Raw genomic sequence first — 18734 nt, 5'->3', positions numbered from 1 at the left:
CAGGGATTGGTTTTAGGGAAGACAATTTTTCCACAGATTGGTGGAGGGGGCAGTGGTGATTTCAAGATGATTCAAGTGCATTACATTTATTGTGTACTTCATTTCTATTATTATTACATTGTAATATATAATGAAATAATTATACAACTCACCACAATGTAAAATCAGTGAGACCCCTGACCTTGTTTGCCTGAAATTAATTGGTCCTATCTGGGGGGTGATGGGAGATAATGACAAATCATCAGGCATTAGATTTTCATAAGGAGCTTGCAACCTAGATCCCTCCTGTGCAGTTCACAATAAGGTTCACGCTCTTAAGAGAATCTAATGCCGCAGCTGATCTGACAGCAGGTGGAGCTCAGGTGGTAATACAAGCAATAGGGAGCCGCTGTAAATACAGATGAAGCTTTGCTTGCCTGCCAGCTGCTCACTTCCTGCTGTGTGGCCCAGTTCCTAACAGGCCAGGAACCAGTCCCTGTCTGTGGCTTGGGAACTGGGGAACCCTGGGAGAGTGGGATTGGATAATGGAGAATGATTAAATGGGTACATTAATAAATGAATGAATGATGAAGAAAGTAAAAGGGAGCCTTGCACAGAACCATGAGGATAGTGTGTTATGAATTGAGGTATATGTTTAATTTGAAACATCCTGTACTTGGTATCAAAAAAGTCTTTAATTTTTTTTTTGTTTTTATGGAAATAATTCACTGTTACTGTCCTATAAAATGGGTCCTTTTCATGTGTGTCTCAATTTATGAAAGACAGGTTTTAAAAAGGCCAAGAATTGGGGAGCTAAAATGTGGAAACCACAGCCAACTGGAAAGCAATTAACCATGAGCTTAAATATTTTTGAAATTCTAACTAAGAAAATAATATATACTGTCATTGGCAAAATATTTTTTCATATCACTTCAAAATGCATGCTTTGCTCTAAACTAGAAGGTATTTTCTTTCAGCTGTTGGAAATTTGTATAATCATTTTATAATCATTAACAAATGTTTATAAACAAATTTCAACTTCAAAACATTCTTAACTCCAAAGACGTTTTCTGAAATAAATAAGTCTTAGCATTGTCATAAATTTGTCTACTATAACCTGCCAATGGGACGAAGGGAATTAACACTTACTGAGGGCTTTACACTCATTTCTTCCTCACCTTGGTTAATCTTTTCTTTTCTTTCCCTGCCACTTTCCGCCCCCCGCCCCCCAAAAAATCTTGTAAGTGATATATTAGATCAAACTATGTTAAACTAAATGCAGGTTAACCTAAATTGTCATTTTTGTAAGTCAAAATGTTTCTATATTGAAATTTTCATGTGGCTCAATTAATAATATAAATCTCCATTGAAAACTGGGAAAACTGAGGCTTTCAAAGTTTTAATAAATCACTTACAGTTATATTTGTTAAGAGTTAAAGTTGAGATTTCAACTTAAATCAATTTACCACAAAATCTATGTTCTTTTCATGATATCATGCCACTCCCATTGATATTCTTGACTTTTCACAGATACTACCATAGTTGATATTCGAGCTGATAGACACTACGTGCTCAGGAAAAGGTGATAGCAGACACTTGATTTTAACAAGAATCAGAATGACGGTCATAAAGGACTTTAACAAATTAACTTTCATATACCTAAAATTTGTGTATTGCACAAAATGTATTTTCTTCAAACATGACACACTCAAGATTTAAACCCAGTACAAGCCTAAGGCCAATTTTCTTCAAGTAGATCAAAGTTAAAGAAACCTTACAGATCCATTCTCAGCCCATAAACTAAACTCTTCCAAGATTTACATTTGACTCATTCTTTCACTCTAATATTTTCTAAAAATGTACAAAATCAAAATAGTAAAACAGTTAGTTCAGTGATGGGTTTCACACAGTCCAAGTCAATCTCCAACCCCAGGGAATAATCACTTGTGCCAAGGAGTTTAAGGCTGTAGTACATCATGCCTGTAAATAGCCACTGCACTCCAGCCTGGGCAACATAATGAGATCCTGTTTTGTTTCGTCTTAAAAAAAAATGAAATGTGGCCAAGGAAAATCAGTGAGAAATAAAAGTACTCTCATCACCCTATCTCCTAAGTATTCTCAATAGGTGGTTATTTTCTTGTTCTACAACTTTCTCACCTTCTAAGATCTTCATCCTCCTGGAAATCTATGCTTTCATATAAGGTGGAGTAGCAGGGATTTTATTCGGGATAAGATGCTAAAGGAAAAGCACATAAAGGAAGGCATATTGGAAGAAAAGGAAGCTTACAAAGAGAATCAAAAGTATAGGATAGCATGGGGATAAAAGAAACTTGTTTGGATCACTACCACTCCAGATCCTCCCACCGGACCTGAGCTTTCTATGATCATGTTAATGAGATTATTTGCAATTTGAAAATTCAATTATAAAGAAAAGAGATATAGTCAGAAAGGCATTCCATATAATCGTTTCTTAATTATACCCTATTGTTAAAATGTCTCCATTAGAAAAAAAACTCTCAGCTATATAAAATTATACTTTGGTTATGTCACTCATGTCTTCTTCCCTTAAAATATATCAGATCTCTGAAAGTCTTGATATGGGTCGGGAGACCTTGAACAATCCTTTCATGGATTCCCATATCCATGAAAACCTTTGATAGTTTCCATTTAGAGATGAGAGCCATTGCCAAATTCAACTTTCCAATTTCTAAAGATGAACACAATTTCTACTGATTGAACGAAGTCCTTCTTTTCCTTTATTTACTTTTCCTTTAGTCTCATTGTCAGAACTGAAAGTAAACTACTTTTCACTAGACATTTTTTTATCACATTGCTTGAGTTTTATTATATCAAAAAGTTGCAATAGGATGTAATTCTAGGAATCGCACAGACTCACTCTCTACTTATGTAATTTGCTCTTTCAGTCGTCCATTGGTATATGCGGGGGATTGGTTCCAGGATCCCCGCATATACCAAATTCTGTGCCTATTCAAGTGCCCCAGTGGGCCCCGTGGAATTGGCCTCCAGGAAAAGTCGGTCCTTAGTATGTTTGGGTTTCACATCCTACAAATCCACATTTGGTTGAAAACAATCTGCATGTAACTGGACCTGAGCAGTTCAAATCTTTGCTGTTAAAGAGTCAACTGTATATACTTGTTTTACTATTAATTACAATATGTCACAGACTGTCATGATCCTACTTCAACAGTCACATTGCAAAGGTAAAGCATACTGCATGCTAAGGGTTGACTGCCTTTTTTTTTTTTTTTTTTTTTTGTCATGAAGACAAACGTCTCATTCCTTTCTTCAAACTTTCCTTAATGATGTCCAGGGGAGCAATGTTATGGCACCATGACTGCAGCCTTAAAAGCTTTGTGAAATGATAGGAGACAGAAACACTACATAACAACAATCTTTCACATCTGTGAAACTTAATTCTTCAAACTACTTTCTTATCTGTTAAGTCATAATGCTCAGCACAATATTCTGAAGTGAATAGAATATTTCCACCATGTTTTCCTGGGGTATAAAACAGCAAGGTGAATTATGCTATGAGGCTGTGAAGGATGAGAGCAGAGGGAGGAAAGAAGACGACTGACACTTTTAGAGCTCCTAGTATATAATAGATTCATGTTAGGTACCTATAATCAATAAGCAAATTGCTTACAAATTCTGTTCTTCAGCTTCCTCTTATGAATAGAACCTACCTTGTAAGATAGTGGAGACTATAGCAAAGGACATAACAGGAACTTGGCACAATGTTAGGCCCATGAAAAGATTGCAATGGAAGCTAGCTTTAGCTATTATTATTATGTATTTTAATTTTCTTTAACATTTACAGTAATCTGAGATAGTTAATTTATCTTATTTATCTGTTGAAAATTCCAAGATTCAGTGAAGCTTAATAAAAACTATTAAATAATATTTTGTTGAATGAAATGTGTTCCACCTCAAACTAAAATTCCACCCAACAATCATAGCCAAATTGCCCCAAACTTTGTGCCAATAACAAATTGCAGCAAATAGCCTTCCTCTCTCCAGAGGATCAGGGAGGCAGCCAAAAGTCAACCAAAGGACTGAAGGTAACATGTTCCTACTGACCAGCAAACATACAACCACAACATCAAACATCCATTTATTAAGCACCCTTGTGAGCAGTGAAATAATAGATCAAAGGGTAAATCTCTGTCCTAGATGTCATCTCATATGCTCAGCATCTGTATGCTCAGCAAATCCCTTCCATCTTTATGTTTCTGAATTCTTTTTAACATACACACACACACACACACACACACACACACCCCACACACACACTATACAATATTACCATTTGGTCCTATTCATTGTATTGATGCTATTAATACTAGTTACCATTATTTAATATTTATAGTAATAGTTACCAATTTGCTGAATGCCTATGTACCAAGTGCTAAGCACTTCACCTGTATTTTCTCATGCTATCCTGCCATCTAAACGAATAGTAGGGCTTAAGCCCTATTTTATGAGTAGGGTTTACACCTAGGCTGAGAGAATAGTATGTCAAAATCACAAATGGAGAGAAATGCTTAACCACAATTCAAACTCATATCCATATAGCTCCAAAGCCCATGACCTTTTCTGTAAGAAATTATTGGGAGTTATACCTGATGTAAATGACGAGTTGATGGGTGCTGACGGGTTGATGGGTGCAGCACAGCAACATGGCACAAGTATACTTATGTAACAAACCTGCACGTTATGCACATGTACCCTAGAACTTAAAGTATAATAATAAAAAATAATAATTATTATTATTATTTTTCTCTCCAGAATTACCTAGGCAATTTTAAAATCAGTTTTATGATAAACACAATGCTTAGCAAGATGGACATGAAGAAACATCGACCAGGAGTTAGAGGACCTACAATCCACATTCAGCTTTGCACTGAGTCCATAAAGAAAGCATTTAACTCTATGAAATTCATCCATCAAAGCGGGTAAATGGACTAGAACAGTCCACAGTTCTACAGGCTCCTCTCCCTCCAGGCTGAGTGTTGCCCAGAAGGAAGTATACACAACTATGACTAGGACTAGGGCTACGACAACTGCTGCTATTATTGGCCTCAGTGGTGTGCAAGGTAAAGTAGTTCCTCAATATTCACTGCATCCTTTTCTGGGAGTCAGTTCCCTGAATTCATACTCTTGATGTCAAAATCTAACAAATCAATATAAAATATTGATGCTACTCCTCAGAGGTGCTAATTCACCTGATTTTCTTCTTCGAGGTCATGGAGGGAATAAAGGGTTGTGTAAGAGCATGTTTAAAATAGTTGTAGGGTGGGGCTAAGAATAAAGCTCGACAAACCTCTAAGGAGGAGCATTGCAACACCTTCCTAAAAGGTCCTGGGAAGGACCCTTGTGCTATATCATTCTGGAATGCTAGTGCCCAGCTGGGCTTCTACAATTAAGGAGAAAAAAAAAAAAAAACTACATTAACTTCAAATTAACTTCTCAAAATGCATGCTTAACTTCCAGAGGAAGACTGACAAAGTTGGTAGATGTACCAAGTTGAATTTACCTCACAATGTGACTATATTTGGACACAATCTTTAAAGGGGTAATTAAGGTTAAATGAGTTCATTGGGATGGGCCCTAATCCAGTATGACTGGTACCCTCATAAGAAGAGATTAAGACAGATACCTAGAAGGAAGGCCATGCAAAAACATTGGAAGAAGAGAGCCCTCCATAAGCCAAGGAGAGAGGCCCTCAGAAGAAACCAACCCTGCTGACACCTTCATCTTGGACTTCTAGCTTATAGAACTATGAAGAAATTTCTTTCCTTTAAACCACCCAGTCTGTGGTAGTTTGTTATGGCAGCCCTAGCAAACTAACAGAGTAGGTATTAGTTACACAAGTCCACCTCAAATATAAGTTATACAAGTCCACTGCATATATAAGAATAATGCATATATGCTTACGTTTACTTCTGATCAAATACTTCTTAGCAGATACAAAAACACACTAACATGCAAACAGAGGGAAACACAAACAGTATATTCAGTGCCACCATGGCAAAATGTATAAGGACCTTAGATAAGAGTAGAGAATTCCAGGTTCTAATACTACCTGTTTCAGAACCTCACCTGGAAAGCAGAGTGATTGAGAGCATGGTCTTCAGTTTCAGACAGGTGTGGGTTCAACCTGGGCTTATCTACTAGTCAGCTATGTAACCTAACTACTCAGAAAGTTACCGAACCACTCAGAATCTCAGTTTCTCAATTCTGTAAAAAGCAAATAGTTCCTAATCTAAGCTTCTCAATTCTGTAAAAAGCAATAATTCCTATCTTCTACAGTTGTTACAAGCATTCAATTAAATATAAGGATTAAATGAGATTATAAAAGTAAGGGGCCAAGAACTGTGTCTGACACATGATATATAGTCAATAAATGGTAACGGTTGCTACTAGGTTGAGCCATATACAATGGCTGATATTTGTTTTTGATCTACCAAAATGGCAATTCCATATGATTCAACCTAATATTAATGTTGCAAAGAGACAACAGAGCACAAGTGGCTCAGAATACAAATTTCCTCAACAGATAAATGGAAAAGGAAAACGTGGTATATATACATAATGGGATATGACTCAGCTTTACAAAAAAAGAAGGGAATCCTGTCATTTGTGACAACATGAATGAACCTGAAGGACATCAAGTAAAATAAGTCAGACACAGAAAGACAAATACCACATAATGTTACTTATATGTGGAATCTAAGAAAGAATGTAACTGAATTTACAGAAGTAGAGAGTAGAATGGTAGTTACCAGGAGCTGGTGGGGATGGGAGGGGGTTGGGTAGCTGTTATTCAAAGGATACAAAATTTCAGATAGATAGGAAGAATAAGTTCAAGAGATCTATTGTACAACAGGGTAACTATAGTTTATAACAATATATTCTTGAAAATTGCTAAGACAGTAGATTTTGTGCTTTTATCACAAAAAAAGGTAAGCATGTAAGGTAATATACATGGTAATTAGCTCGACTTAGCCATTTCACAGTATACACATATTTCAAAATATCATGTGGTACACAAAAAATACAATTTGCAATTGTCAGTTAAAATTTTATGAAACAAGAATACAAGTTCCGGAACCAGGATCTTTGGGCTAGAGTCCTGCCTCTGTCCCTCACTAGCAAGTTATAGAACCCCTCTAACTCGGCCAGGCGCGGTGACTGATGCCTGTAATCCAGGCCGAGATGGGCGGATCAAAAGGTCAGGAGATCGAGACCATCCTGGCCAACAGGGTGAAACCCCGTCTCTACTAAACATACAAAAAAATTAGCCAGGAATGGTGGCGGGAGCCTGTAGTCCCAGCTACTCGGGAGGCTGAGGCAGGAGAATGGCGTGAACCCGGGAGGCGGAGCTTGCAGTGAGCCGAGACGGGGCCACTGTGCAGCCTGGACGACAAAGCGAGACTCCGTCTCAAAAAAAAAAAAAAAAAAAAAAAAAAAAAAAAAAAAAAAAAAAAAAAAAAAAAAAAAAAAAAAAAAAAAAAAAAAAAATTCCCTCTAACTCAATTTCTCATCTACAAAACAAAAACTTGAAAACATGCCCTCCATACTATGACTGAGAGAATTAAGTAAATTAATCAGTGCAAAGCTCTTAGACTAATATCTAGTATTAGCCAGTTATCACTGATCTCAATCTGTTATTGATATTATTCATATCATTTATTAAAAAACAAAGATTTGACTATCTTTTAGATTCATTCTAACTTCCAATTCTATGCTGTTTGGGATGATATTGATAAAGGAGAATTATGCAGTTGGCGTTTAGCTGTATATCACAACGAGGTTAAATATTGAGCCTTAGAATTCTGATAAATATTGTGAAATCAGAAAAAAGTTAAATAAAAATGTCTCATAATTCCTTCACAATTTATCGACAAGTCTCAAACAACTATAATACTAAAAATATATTTTATTTTGAGAGTAAATCAATCATTTTCCCTCGCTTCTTAAATTGCTAGACAGTTTGAAGGATCATTTCACGTAAAACGTAAAGCGAATAGTCCATACAGTGTGGGGTTTAAAAATGTTCTTGTGTGTGTTCATACAGCTGTTCATTATAGCAGGCTAATATTGGACTAAGGAGAATAATAGACTAAATAGTGAACAAGTCACTAATTCAGTAGGTGATAGTGAACAAATCACTTCAATCTCATTTTTCCATTTTGGAAAATGAAAAGTAATCTAAGTAAAGATATCAAGGTTCCCTTCCAAGCCTAAAATTCTATGAATCAGTGTCTATTGTAAATAGATAAAGAATATAATTTCATCAAAGAAATATAACCCATTTCCTCTGCCAATAAACAAGAAGAAAATTGTTTTTAAATAGCAGAATGTGAAGAATAAAAACAAGCAAAATAACACTCGTCTAAACATGTCCCCTGAATTGTTACCATAACGTGTGCCTGAGCAACTCTAACTAGTTACTTTTATGGTCTGTATAATTAGGAATTAATGACCAAATCTTTTCTGAAAGTAACAGGGACCATATATTAATTATCAGCAGAATTAAAGCTGCCCAGGCCAGCTGTGAAACCAACGTTGACTTAAAGTCCTAGGTCCATTTGTCCAGAGAGTCCAGCCTCTGACCTTAAGAAATACACATGACATCAGATTTCTGTCTCTGTAAAATGTTATGATATAACTTCTAGGACTCTTGAGAGGGTAAATTAGTTAATGTTTCTAATGGATAATGATTGACTAAAGAAAGATAATCCCAGTATTTCACTAGAAAGAATCTGAATGCACATGTATACATATGTAACAAACCTGCACCTTGTGCACATGTACCCTATAACTTAAAGTATAAGAAAAAAATAATAATAAAAAAAAGAAAGAACCTGAATGCTCATAACTTTCTTCCAGAGAGCGTAGGTATTCCAATAAAAGTTCTTTTTTTTTTTTTTTTTTTAAAAAAAAAAAAAAAAAAAAAAAAGCTTCATGATCATGCAGCAGAACTAAAACAATATTTGTGAATAAAAGCAAAATTAAAATTAAAATCTCATCATGACACCATGCAAATAACTAGTTTGAAATTGACTAGTTTGGAGGGAAAAAATATATGTATACATAACTAAGACATGTTGAATATATATATATATAAAAAAAACTAGGACACATTGAATCTGATATCATAAAATCATTCTTCTTTCAAGTTAAAATGTTTATGGGAATTACATGATATGCTTTAATTATTAAAATGTAAAAAATGCAACTCAAAACAGGTAAACATGAATTCAGGAGCTCCTATAAATGATGTTTTGAGTTAAACTGCCACAGCATTTCCAAAAAAAAAAAAGAAAACTACATTTCTGAGAGTTGAACACAACCTGTTACTACTTTCTATGAAGTGCAAGCAACTACATTTTCCATTCCTTGAAAATAAATAAATAAAAATAGATTTAATCTTAAGCAATCAATGACATCTCTTATTTACCCTTATTTAAAAGGTTGCTATGGGGCAGTGGAGCAGGCTATTATTTGGTTTGTTTGTTTGCTTGTTTGGGTGCTCATTTTGGCTTCTCCCAATAGATTTTTTTTTCCTCTTAGCTAATTTTAAGATTCCGAAACTCATGACATGTCACAATTAAACATCTCCTAGGAAGTGCACAGTCTGACTAGCTCATTAATTCAGGCATAAACCAGCCGTGACCATGTTGCCTCCAGTCTGGATCAGACCAGTCTGGGAAAAGATAATCATGATGAAAAGCCACAATAAAACATTTTAATCCCAGTGTTATTTTATCTTCCAGCAATTAAGATCTTATTTTTTCTGTCAATTCATATGTATTTTTTTAGTCTTTAATTTTATTCTGAGAATAGTAACCCTGAAATAAAAGTGGATATTCTAGTTCTGAGAAGTAAATACTTTCATCTTCATTCTCAAAGGTTTTCACCTCCAGAAAAGTCAGAAGATGAGACAGAAGCCAGGGAGATTTTTATACTTCTATACCAATAATATTTACTTATTTATTTATTTTAGAGGAAGGGTCTAGCTGTGTCACCCCCGCTGGAGTACAATGACCCAATCATAGCTCACTGCAGCCTCAAAACTCCTGGGCTCAAGCAATCCTCCTGCCTCAGCCTTCCAAGTAGCTGCAATTACATGCATGTGCCACGACGCCCAGCTAATGTGTGTGTGTGTGTGTGTGTGTGTGTGTGTGTGTATTTTTTTGTAAAGATGGGGTCTCACTTTGTTGCTCTGACTAGTCTCAAACCCCTGGCTTCAAGCAATGCTCCCACCATGGCCTCCCAAACCAATGATTTTTGTAGTTCCACAACTTCACATCTGTTGACAATTCTTGCTTAGTAGAGGAGGAGCAAGAGGACTACCCATGTCCCGATGTCTCTTTTACTGCCTGGTTAGTTGGCTACATATTATTAAAATCAATGTCACTGCTGTCTTTTTTCTTTTTTAATGTGCTACTGGAAAACTTTAAATTACATATATATGACTTGCTGAATATTTCTGTTGGCCAGCACTGGTAAAAATTAATACTAACCAGTGGTATAAGTATCTGAGATGGGCCAGTGAAGTTGTTCAGAAAAGCTATGTAGTATGACGAAAAAGCAGATGCCAGACAGGGATGTATTCAAATCCTAGCTCCTACACTGACCATTCAAAGGGATTTGAGTGAGTCATACAGCTTCCTCAGCCCATGTTTCCTCATAAGTAAAACAGAGAGAACAGTTTCCTAGCTTAAACAAAACATTTGTAAAATTCCTGGCATATCACAGGTATAAATAAACATTTGAATAAAAAGTCATTCTTAAAAGAAAATAGAGATTTTCAAGCAGTTACCAAGAATTAACTGCTTCTCATTGTCTGTGTCTTCCAATAAATGGACCACATTCTGTGGGTCCTTCCTGCCTATAATACTAGTACGACTTTGTTATTACCTTACCTTGCACAGATGAATGATAGCAGCTTTATAGTCAATGCTATTACCAAAATGTTCAGCAATGAAAGTATTATTTCTATTTGCGTTTTAAATGGTACAATGAAATACATTTCCAGAGATAACATCATGATTTTTACAAACCTAAAATCCACCTAAAAGAGACTTATACCTAGACTCTCTTCAGGAATCCCACACGTCTATAGCAGCGGGACCAAGTGTTTGAAAAGTTCTAAGATGCACCCCCCTAAGATGCTAGGTTCATAATATATAGTTATTAAAAATGTAAGACATGAGAGTCAGCAATATTTCTTTAAAAACTAATTCTATCTCTTTGTTATACTACATTTCTTTGCAACTTGAAAAGTGCCTGCAAATTGTTACTCTATGAAATAATACAAGAGTCATTATAAGATTAGAAAAGATAAGCCTAGGACACAAAATTAAACACCATTTCATAAATTATAAAACTGTAGGAGTTTCTTTTCCAATTAAAAGTAATATACAGACTGAAAATACCTATTCCAAAATAGCTTAGATAAATTAATGACTAGAAAGTTCATAACAGGTAATTACTGAAAAGTTTATAGGTCATATTTCATCTCTCAGCATGTAGAAAGACCATTCCTTTCCACAGTGATTCTTGGTAAAATGAAGAATACTTACTAGATAGCTCAAATGTCAGTTCACTATAATTATTCTTGTGTGTTCATGAAAACTAACTTATAACAACCTCTCCTTTATTGAATCTGTTTCTTATCCTTTTTGCTCCTAGTCTTCTATTTGGTCCTTTTATCATTTTTTTTTCATTCCCTTGATCAATATTTATCAAGCCCTATGTGCCAGCAGTCCTTGAAGCTCATTAGCCTGTCTGTTATTCAAGCAGAAGCAGTGAAGTGGGATAGAGAGGTGAAACACAGTTTTAAATGTTCTCCAAATTTGTTGGTTTATGTTTCTGTGCATATGTGATCTTAATCATATCTGACTTATCACCAAAATAAATTTGAAATTCTGTTATACAGTAAGTTCATAAAAATTAAAGTGTTGGTTTCCAAAACAATTATTTTAAAAAAAAAAATAAGATGTTATTTTAGTTTATACTATGTCACAGAGCTAAAATCCAAAGTTCAGTTATGGCTTTCTAGGTTATTGCAATAAATTTCCAATTCTTAGATTTTATATTAATACAAATACCTCATGACCCAGAGCAAATTTTACTATTGTATATCTAAAGACTTTTCTCCAAGTTGTTCATCAAGTTATGTAATAGATGTGATAAAACTTCCACCGAAAAACGTCCTATTCATTAACTTACACCTAAGGGGGAAATACTAGAAAACAAAACTAAAAAGTTATCAAAAGTCATGTGTTTATTAGAAGAAACCTTCACTTGTTTATTGAATTACAATTTTTTACTTGTTGGTTTTTCCATTATATTGTAAAGCAACTTGAGGAGCACAGTTGGGTTTTACTCTCTGGGTGCCAATCTGAAAAGTATAGGTTTCAAGACAGTTCCTGGATTGGGTGGATGAAAGAAATAAACATTCAGATTGAAGAGTTACCAATAAAATAGGTTTAGCTTTACAGACTATTTTTTTCCAACCCATTGGCTTAAAACCTAGAAGTTAAACTTTATAAAGTATGTGATCAACAGATTATGATATTACTTTGTTGTATAAATATTAATTAATTAATTCAACTGCAACTTGTTGCAGGCTTAATATGTGCCAATCACTAGTCTGGGTACTGAGAATTACAGATAAATAAGAGCCGTCCATGTAAAGCACAGAACAGAGAACTGGTTCCACTGAATTTGTCTGAACTCATCTTAATTTTAAGTAGTCATGAAACCATGAAAAAAAAAAAAAAGCAGAATGTGTTTTTTATTCTCCCCCGACCCCAAAATGCAAAATCTATTTTTTCAGGTTCCTTAAGTTTTTGCAGTGTTTTACAGTTTTTGCTTGTTGCTTAGAAAATGCAATCTCAACCGAGCTTGGTGACTCACGCCTGTAATTCCAGCACTTTGGGAGGCTGAGGCAGGCGGATCACTTGAGGTCAGGAGTTCTAGAGCAGCCTGACCAACATGGTGAAACCTCATCTCTACTAAAAATACAAAAATTAGCCAGGCATGCTGGTAGGTGCCTGTAGTCCCAGCTACTCAGAAGGCTGAGGCAGGAGAATTGCTTGAACTAGACAAATGGAGGTTGCAGTGAGCCGAGATCACTACATTGCACTCCAGCCTGGGCACCGCAGCAAGACTCTGTCTCAAAACAACAACAAAAAAAAACAAAATGTAATCTCCTTGTACAAAGCAATATGCCTTCAGTGACACTATCTTCTGTTAAGCAGTCTAATAAGAAGGAGATGGAATGGAAGAATAATATCAGAAACATCATAGAAAAGAGAGAAAGAAAAATATTAACATAAAATAAATCAGAAAAAAATGTTTTGCCCAGTATCTTTCTCATATTATACTACAATTCTGGAATATCATCAGCCACTAACCCAAAACAAGTACTGAGAACTGCCCAGAAATGAATAACCCCATTAGACCCACACTTTGTGAGAGTTGTCAGTAAAAGCAGACAGTGCAGAAATCCTCTGGATAAGCTCATGAGCAGGCTAAAAGCACTGATAAGAGTGAATTAAAAGCTTGTCATTGGTTGGTCCTTCTAGTGAATCAGATCCTTCAGGATACTTAGCAGCTGGCAATAAGTAGCAATTTTTTTTAAGGCACCAATAACCTGGTCTGGCAGGTTCATTCGTTTCACTTCAGCAGAAGTGAACCTTTGGTTCTTGAGAGAGTCAGTCTTTCTAACTTGTACAAGCGTAAATGATAAATCAAGAAAATGTGACCACTTTAGAGAACAACAAATGTTTCTAAAGTGAAGAGTGCACATTTCTTTAACGAATGGAACTGACCAAACCTGTAGCAAAGTCTGCCAATGTTAAACCCATTCCACCAGATCATCCAAGTTCAACTTACTTACCCCCAGCATCTGGTGGAGGTAGTGATACTCTGGCCCTTGGTTATACAGCAAGAAGGTTTTCCAGAAAAGTAGGACATTCATGGACAGCCAGATAAGCTAAACCAATCAGACATGAGAGACAGAAAACAAAAATTGAAAATAATTATTACCTGATGAATAGAAATCACAGGTAAATTCTTGGCCATGGTGCTTTCAATGGAACCTAAACCAGTAACTGCAGTAAGCATTTTCAACTAACCAGCAAGCTGAAAACCACTCAGAGGAAAACAAATCTGATTTTACCCGGCCCTTTCACCTGAGACTAAGTATTTGGGTTGCAAATAGGTCTCCTAAATGATTTACAGCTATCCCCTGCCATACAAAATGAGATTAAGAAATTAATGACATCACCACACCCCAAGCGAACAGAAGTAATCTGGGAAAAGAACAAAGGGAGCAAAAATGTTTAAAGGGTAAAGGAAAAGCTGTGTTCACTGAAAATGACCTCTTCTCTCTTCCTCCACATCTCTCTCATCAATGTGCAGAAAAATTCTCATGCATTTTGGGGACAGGCGCGAGGTGGGGGAGTGTTCATTGTTATCTCCAGCATAAAGTTTTGTTAGTGGAGAATGTTCGAATTAAGGCAAAACTTCCACTTCCAGCTTCCCACCCGTGCACGCTCAGAGAATGAATCAAAATCGCTGCAGGACAGAGAAAACGCACGGAGAGCCTAGCCCGCCATCCTACCAGGCAGAGGTGTTTAACCCCTTCGTTGGCTAGCCAGCTCCTCCAGGACACAGCCATGCCGCCGGCCCCGCCGCGCTGCGCTCTGTGCCCGCCGGCCCCGAGAAGGAGCGGGCGGCGGCCGGGGCAGCGGTTACAGTTGCACGGCCTGCGGGGCCGCTGAGCGAGGACCGAGGGTCAAAGACTGAGGGGAAGCCCGAAGACCCGGCGCCGAGCCAGCCCGGGCGGGGTCTGCTACCCAGAGCCGGGTTTTCCGGGTGCCCTGACTCCGACCCGCACCGGGTCAGCTCTGCCCACTCCGCTGCCCCGACACCCAGCGCTCCGAGCGCGAGGGCCAGGCTGCACCAGTCTGCTCCGCCGCGCCGGCCCCTTTGTCTACGGGCGAGCCTGTTGTTGTGGCTGCTGCTGTTCAGGATGTCCCGGGTGGGAACTTGGAGGCGTCTCCCGCAGCCTCTAGCCCGGCCTGCCAGGCTCCAAAATACTGGCAAACATGTGAACAATGCTACTCATACTAAAAGTGGGGACCCTCGCCGCCCCGTCGTATACACACGCACACACACACATACACACCCAGCTCTTTTGGACTGGTTGTTTTGCCCCAAAAGAGTTCATCTCAAAGAGCCTTGCTAACGAAATTTGATCCGGAAACAGTCTTTTATGCACTAGCTCACATTTCTCCCACCCTTCCGCGGCAAATTATCCCACTCCCAAACTAAAGCCCCTCCGATAGCACTTACCTAAGGCTTCCCACTAGCCACCAGTTTCTTTATCCCCTTGCCCGCCCATCCCATACTGATAAAAAGGTTTTAAGACATTACTGAATAAGAACAACCCAGGGAATTAATGGTTAAAGCTGATGTAATTCTTAGGGGCTCTAGGGGAACTTAGATTCACTGTATTCGGGAATCTTTTTGTTTTACTACTCAGTCTGTTCAGTAAGTAATAGGAATCCTCTCAATCTTGTACCAGAGGCCCAGTGAAGAGTGAGAAGGGTGTGGAGGTGACCCAGGTACCTATCCGACACTGCAACAAATCAGTATTAGAAAAGAGAGAGAAAAAAAAAAATGTCATTCATGTAGAAAAGTATCCAATGCAAAATAGATATCCAGTAAAGGTTTGTTAAACCAAAAACTTTTCCAAATTTAACAACTAATGAGAGACAGAAAAAGTTTACTACTAGTTGCCTAATCAAATGGCTTTTAAACTCTTAAAAAAAAAAAATCTTACAAGATAGGACATAGGATGTAATTAAAACTAAAATTTCAAAAAATAATACTACTCTCACTATATGCAATATACTTATTCCAATTAATTTAATGAACCGATTGATTGCAGTCCATAGTTTGAAAAATCAAAATGAATTCATATCAAGTCCCTGTTAGACTTCACACAACTTTCTAATAGGCTGTTTGTTTTTCTTGTTTCATGCATGACCAAATCCAGAAAGCTGTCCTGAATCTTTTTAAAGTTAGAGAGCATATGATTTATAAATAATACTATGTTCTTTTTAACCATGTGATACCTAAAGGATCAGGGAAAGAGCACACAAAGAACCCAAGGAGTCTCACCACTGGAGGGAAGTCAAATTCTGGGATGCACTGGTGCTCCTGAGATTTAATTTCAATACATGGGGGCAGGAGGTTCATTGGCAGAATAGGTCCTTGTCATGAGTTGAGAAGCGTGAAGCAATTCAACAATAGTAAAATAAGAGACCATTTTTAAAAGCTAAGCGACTTTCAGAACAACAGCAAAAATAACAAAAAGACAAAAGATTTTAAAAATGGCTCCAATTCTTAATAATGTACCTACTAAGTCCCAGGCTCTGCCTTTGCTACTTCATATACAAAATCTCACTCTATTCTCATAGTAGCCCTCCATGTGCGTGTTAGCACTCTCACTTTAAAGATGAGAAACGGACTGCCAGGTGCGGTGGCTCACGCTTGTAATCCCAGCTCTTTGGGAGGCCGAGGCAGGTGGATCACGAGGTCAGGAGATGGAGGTCATCCTGGCCAATATGGGAAACCCTGTCTCTACTAAAAATACACAAAGTAGTCGGGCGTGGTGGTGGGTGCCTGTAGTCCCACCTACTCAGGAGAGTGAGGCAGAAGAATCACTTGAACCTGGGAGGCGGAGGTTGCAGTGAGCTGAGATCGCACCACTGCACTCCAGTCTGGACGACAGAGTGAGACTCTGTCTAAAAAGAAAAAAAAAAAATGAGAAATAGAAGCTAAAAGAGATGAAGAAACTTGCTTGAGGTAATGAAACTGGGTTTGCTTACAGTTAAAACAACCCATAATCAGGTACTTTTGTAAAATTCTTTAGTAAAATGATAGAATGCCTATATAAATGTTGGTTATTAACTATGGCTATTATTTCATAACTCTGTAAAAGGGGCCTGAGATTTGTTTATGTTGCTTTACCAGGAAACAGTACTCCAAGCCATCCCCAAGGGACAGAGCTAGTGTCCTGTTATGCAGGAACTCTCATTAATGAGATTCTTTGCAATACAATTTTCTCTAAGCCAGATTGTTTTATTATTATTATTATTATTATTATTATTATTATTTTAGATGGAGTTTCACTCTTGTTGCCCAGGCTGGAGTGCAATGTCGCAATCTCGGCTCACTGCAACTTCTGCCTCCTGGGTTCAAGCAATTCTCCCACCTCAACCTCCCAAGTAGAGTAGCTGGGATTATAGGCATGTGCCAACCCGCCCAGCTAATTTGTGTATTTTAGTAGAGATGGGGTTTCACCACATTGGCCAGACTACTCTTGAACTCCTGACCTCAGGTGATCCACCGGCCTCAGCCTCCCTAAGTGCTGGGATTACAGGCGTGAGCCACCATGCCTGGCCAACCAGATTGTTTAATGACATAGTGGCTATATTTTCAAAACTAGGAAAGGCCACTCTTGAAAGTAATGAGGACAGTGTTCTGCAGCTACATCAGTATTTAAAATATTATAAAGAAAATCACACTTTTGCCAGGAACAGACTTCACGATAAAAACTCAAATGACAGATATCTTTGATTTTTGGCTGAAATAATGGTAAGCTAGTGGTATAACACTGATCTTCCTATGTTAATTGTAAAACCTATTGGCAGTTAGAACTGTTCTTGATCTATTATATATTACTTAAACACAGAAACTTTTTTGTAGACAGTGTTTTTCAAAATATGAAATGCCCAGCTGTTAAAAAAGAGAAAAAATACAATACTCTTTGCACATAATCATTACTGCATTTTCCACTAATTAACTTAATTATATGTATATGAGTGTCTAATTCTCCTACTCAATTGAACTTTTTAAGGACAAAATCTGGTCTTATTCCATTTTTATTCTAGGACTTAGCACAAAGCTTGACACATAGTAGGAATTTACACAATGTTTATTAGATGAAAGAATAGTGGTTAAGTATATCATCTTTCTTTTTGTGCCTTTCTCAAATCCCAATTTCTCAAGTGTAACTCTCTGATAATGTAAAAATAGTTTCTGCTCAGCTTGACAATTACCAGAAAAAGTAAAGAAATGGGGCAATAACCCCTTAAAATGGATGTTACCAATCCCACAGGTTAAATGATAGGAATTTAAGACAAGTGGGCCTTTCTATTAGTTTCCTATGGCTGTGCTAACAAATCACTACAGACGTCCTGGGCTGAAACAACAGAAATTTATCGTCTCACAGTTCTGAATTTCAGAAGTCTGAAATCAGTATTATTGGTTCAAAATCAGGGTGCTCACCGGATCACAATCTGTTCTTTTCTTCTTTTGAGACAGGATCTCTCTGTGTCACCCAAGCTGGAATACAGTGGTACAATCACAGCTCACTGCAGCCTTGACCACCCAGGCTCAGGTGATCCTCTCTCCTTAGCCTCCAGTGTAGCTGGGACTACAGGTGCATACCACCATGCCTGGTTCATTTTTGGTTTGTTTGTTTTTTGTTTGTTTGGTTTTGTTTTTTTGTTTTTGTAACAACAAGATTTTGCCATGTTGTCCAGGCTGGTCTCGAACTCCTGGTCTCCAGTGATCCACCAGACTCAGTCTCCCAAAGTCCTGAGATTACATGCATGAGCCACCATGACCAATGCAGCATC

General features: G+C 37.3%; 1 protein-coding gene across 1 annotated transcript in view; it reads right to left on the bottom strand.

The window, feature by feature from the left end:
• NOX4 (NADPH oxidase 4) overlaps positions 1 to 14192 on the bottom strand; it is a 176353-nt gene extending 162161 nt beyond the window's left edge. Inside the window, exon 1 of the mRNA XM_011984951.1 lies at positions 14068 to 14192. Coding sequence (XP_011840341.1) covers positions 14068 to 14145 — 78 coding nt within the window. The 5' untranslated portion in view covers positions 14146 to 14192. The remainder of the gene's footprint in view (positions 1 to 14067) is intronic.
• Between the last annotated feature and the right edge of the window lie 4542 nt (positions 14193 to 18734).

The sequence above is a fragment of the Mandrillus leucophaeus genome, unplaced genomic scaffold, assembly GCF_000951045.1.
Source record: "Mandrillus leucophaeus isolate KB7577 unplaced genomic scaffold, Mleu.le_1.0 Scaffold276, whole genome shotgun sequence".
Classification (NCBI taxonomy): Eukaryota; Metazoa; Chordata; class Mammalia; order Primates; family Cercopithecidae; genus Mandrillus; species Mandrillus leucophaeus.
Note: the sequence above shows the minus strand (reverse complement) of the source record. Positions and strands in the feature narration are given on the sequence as shown.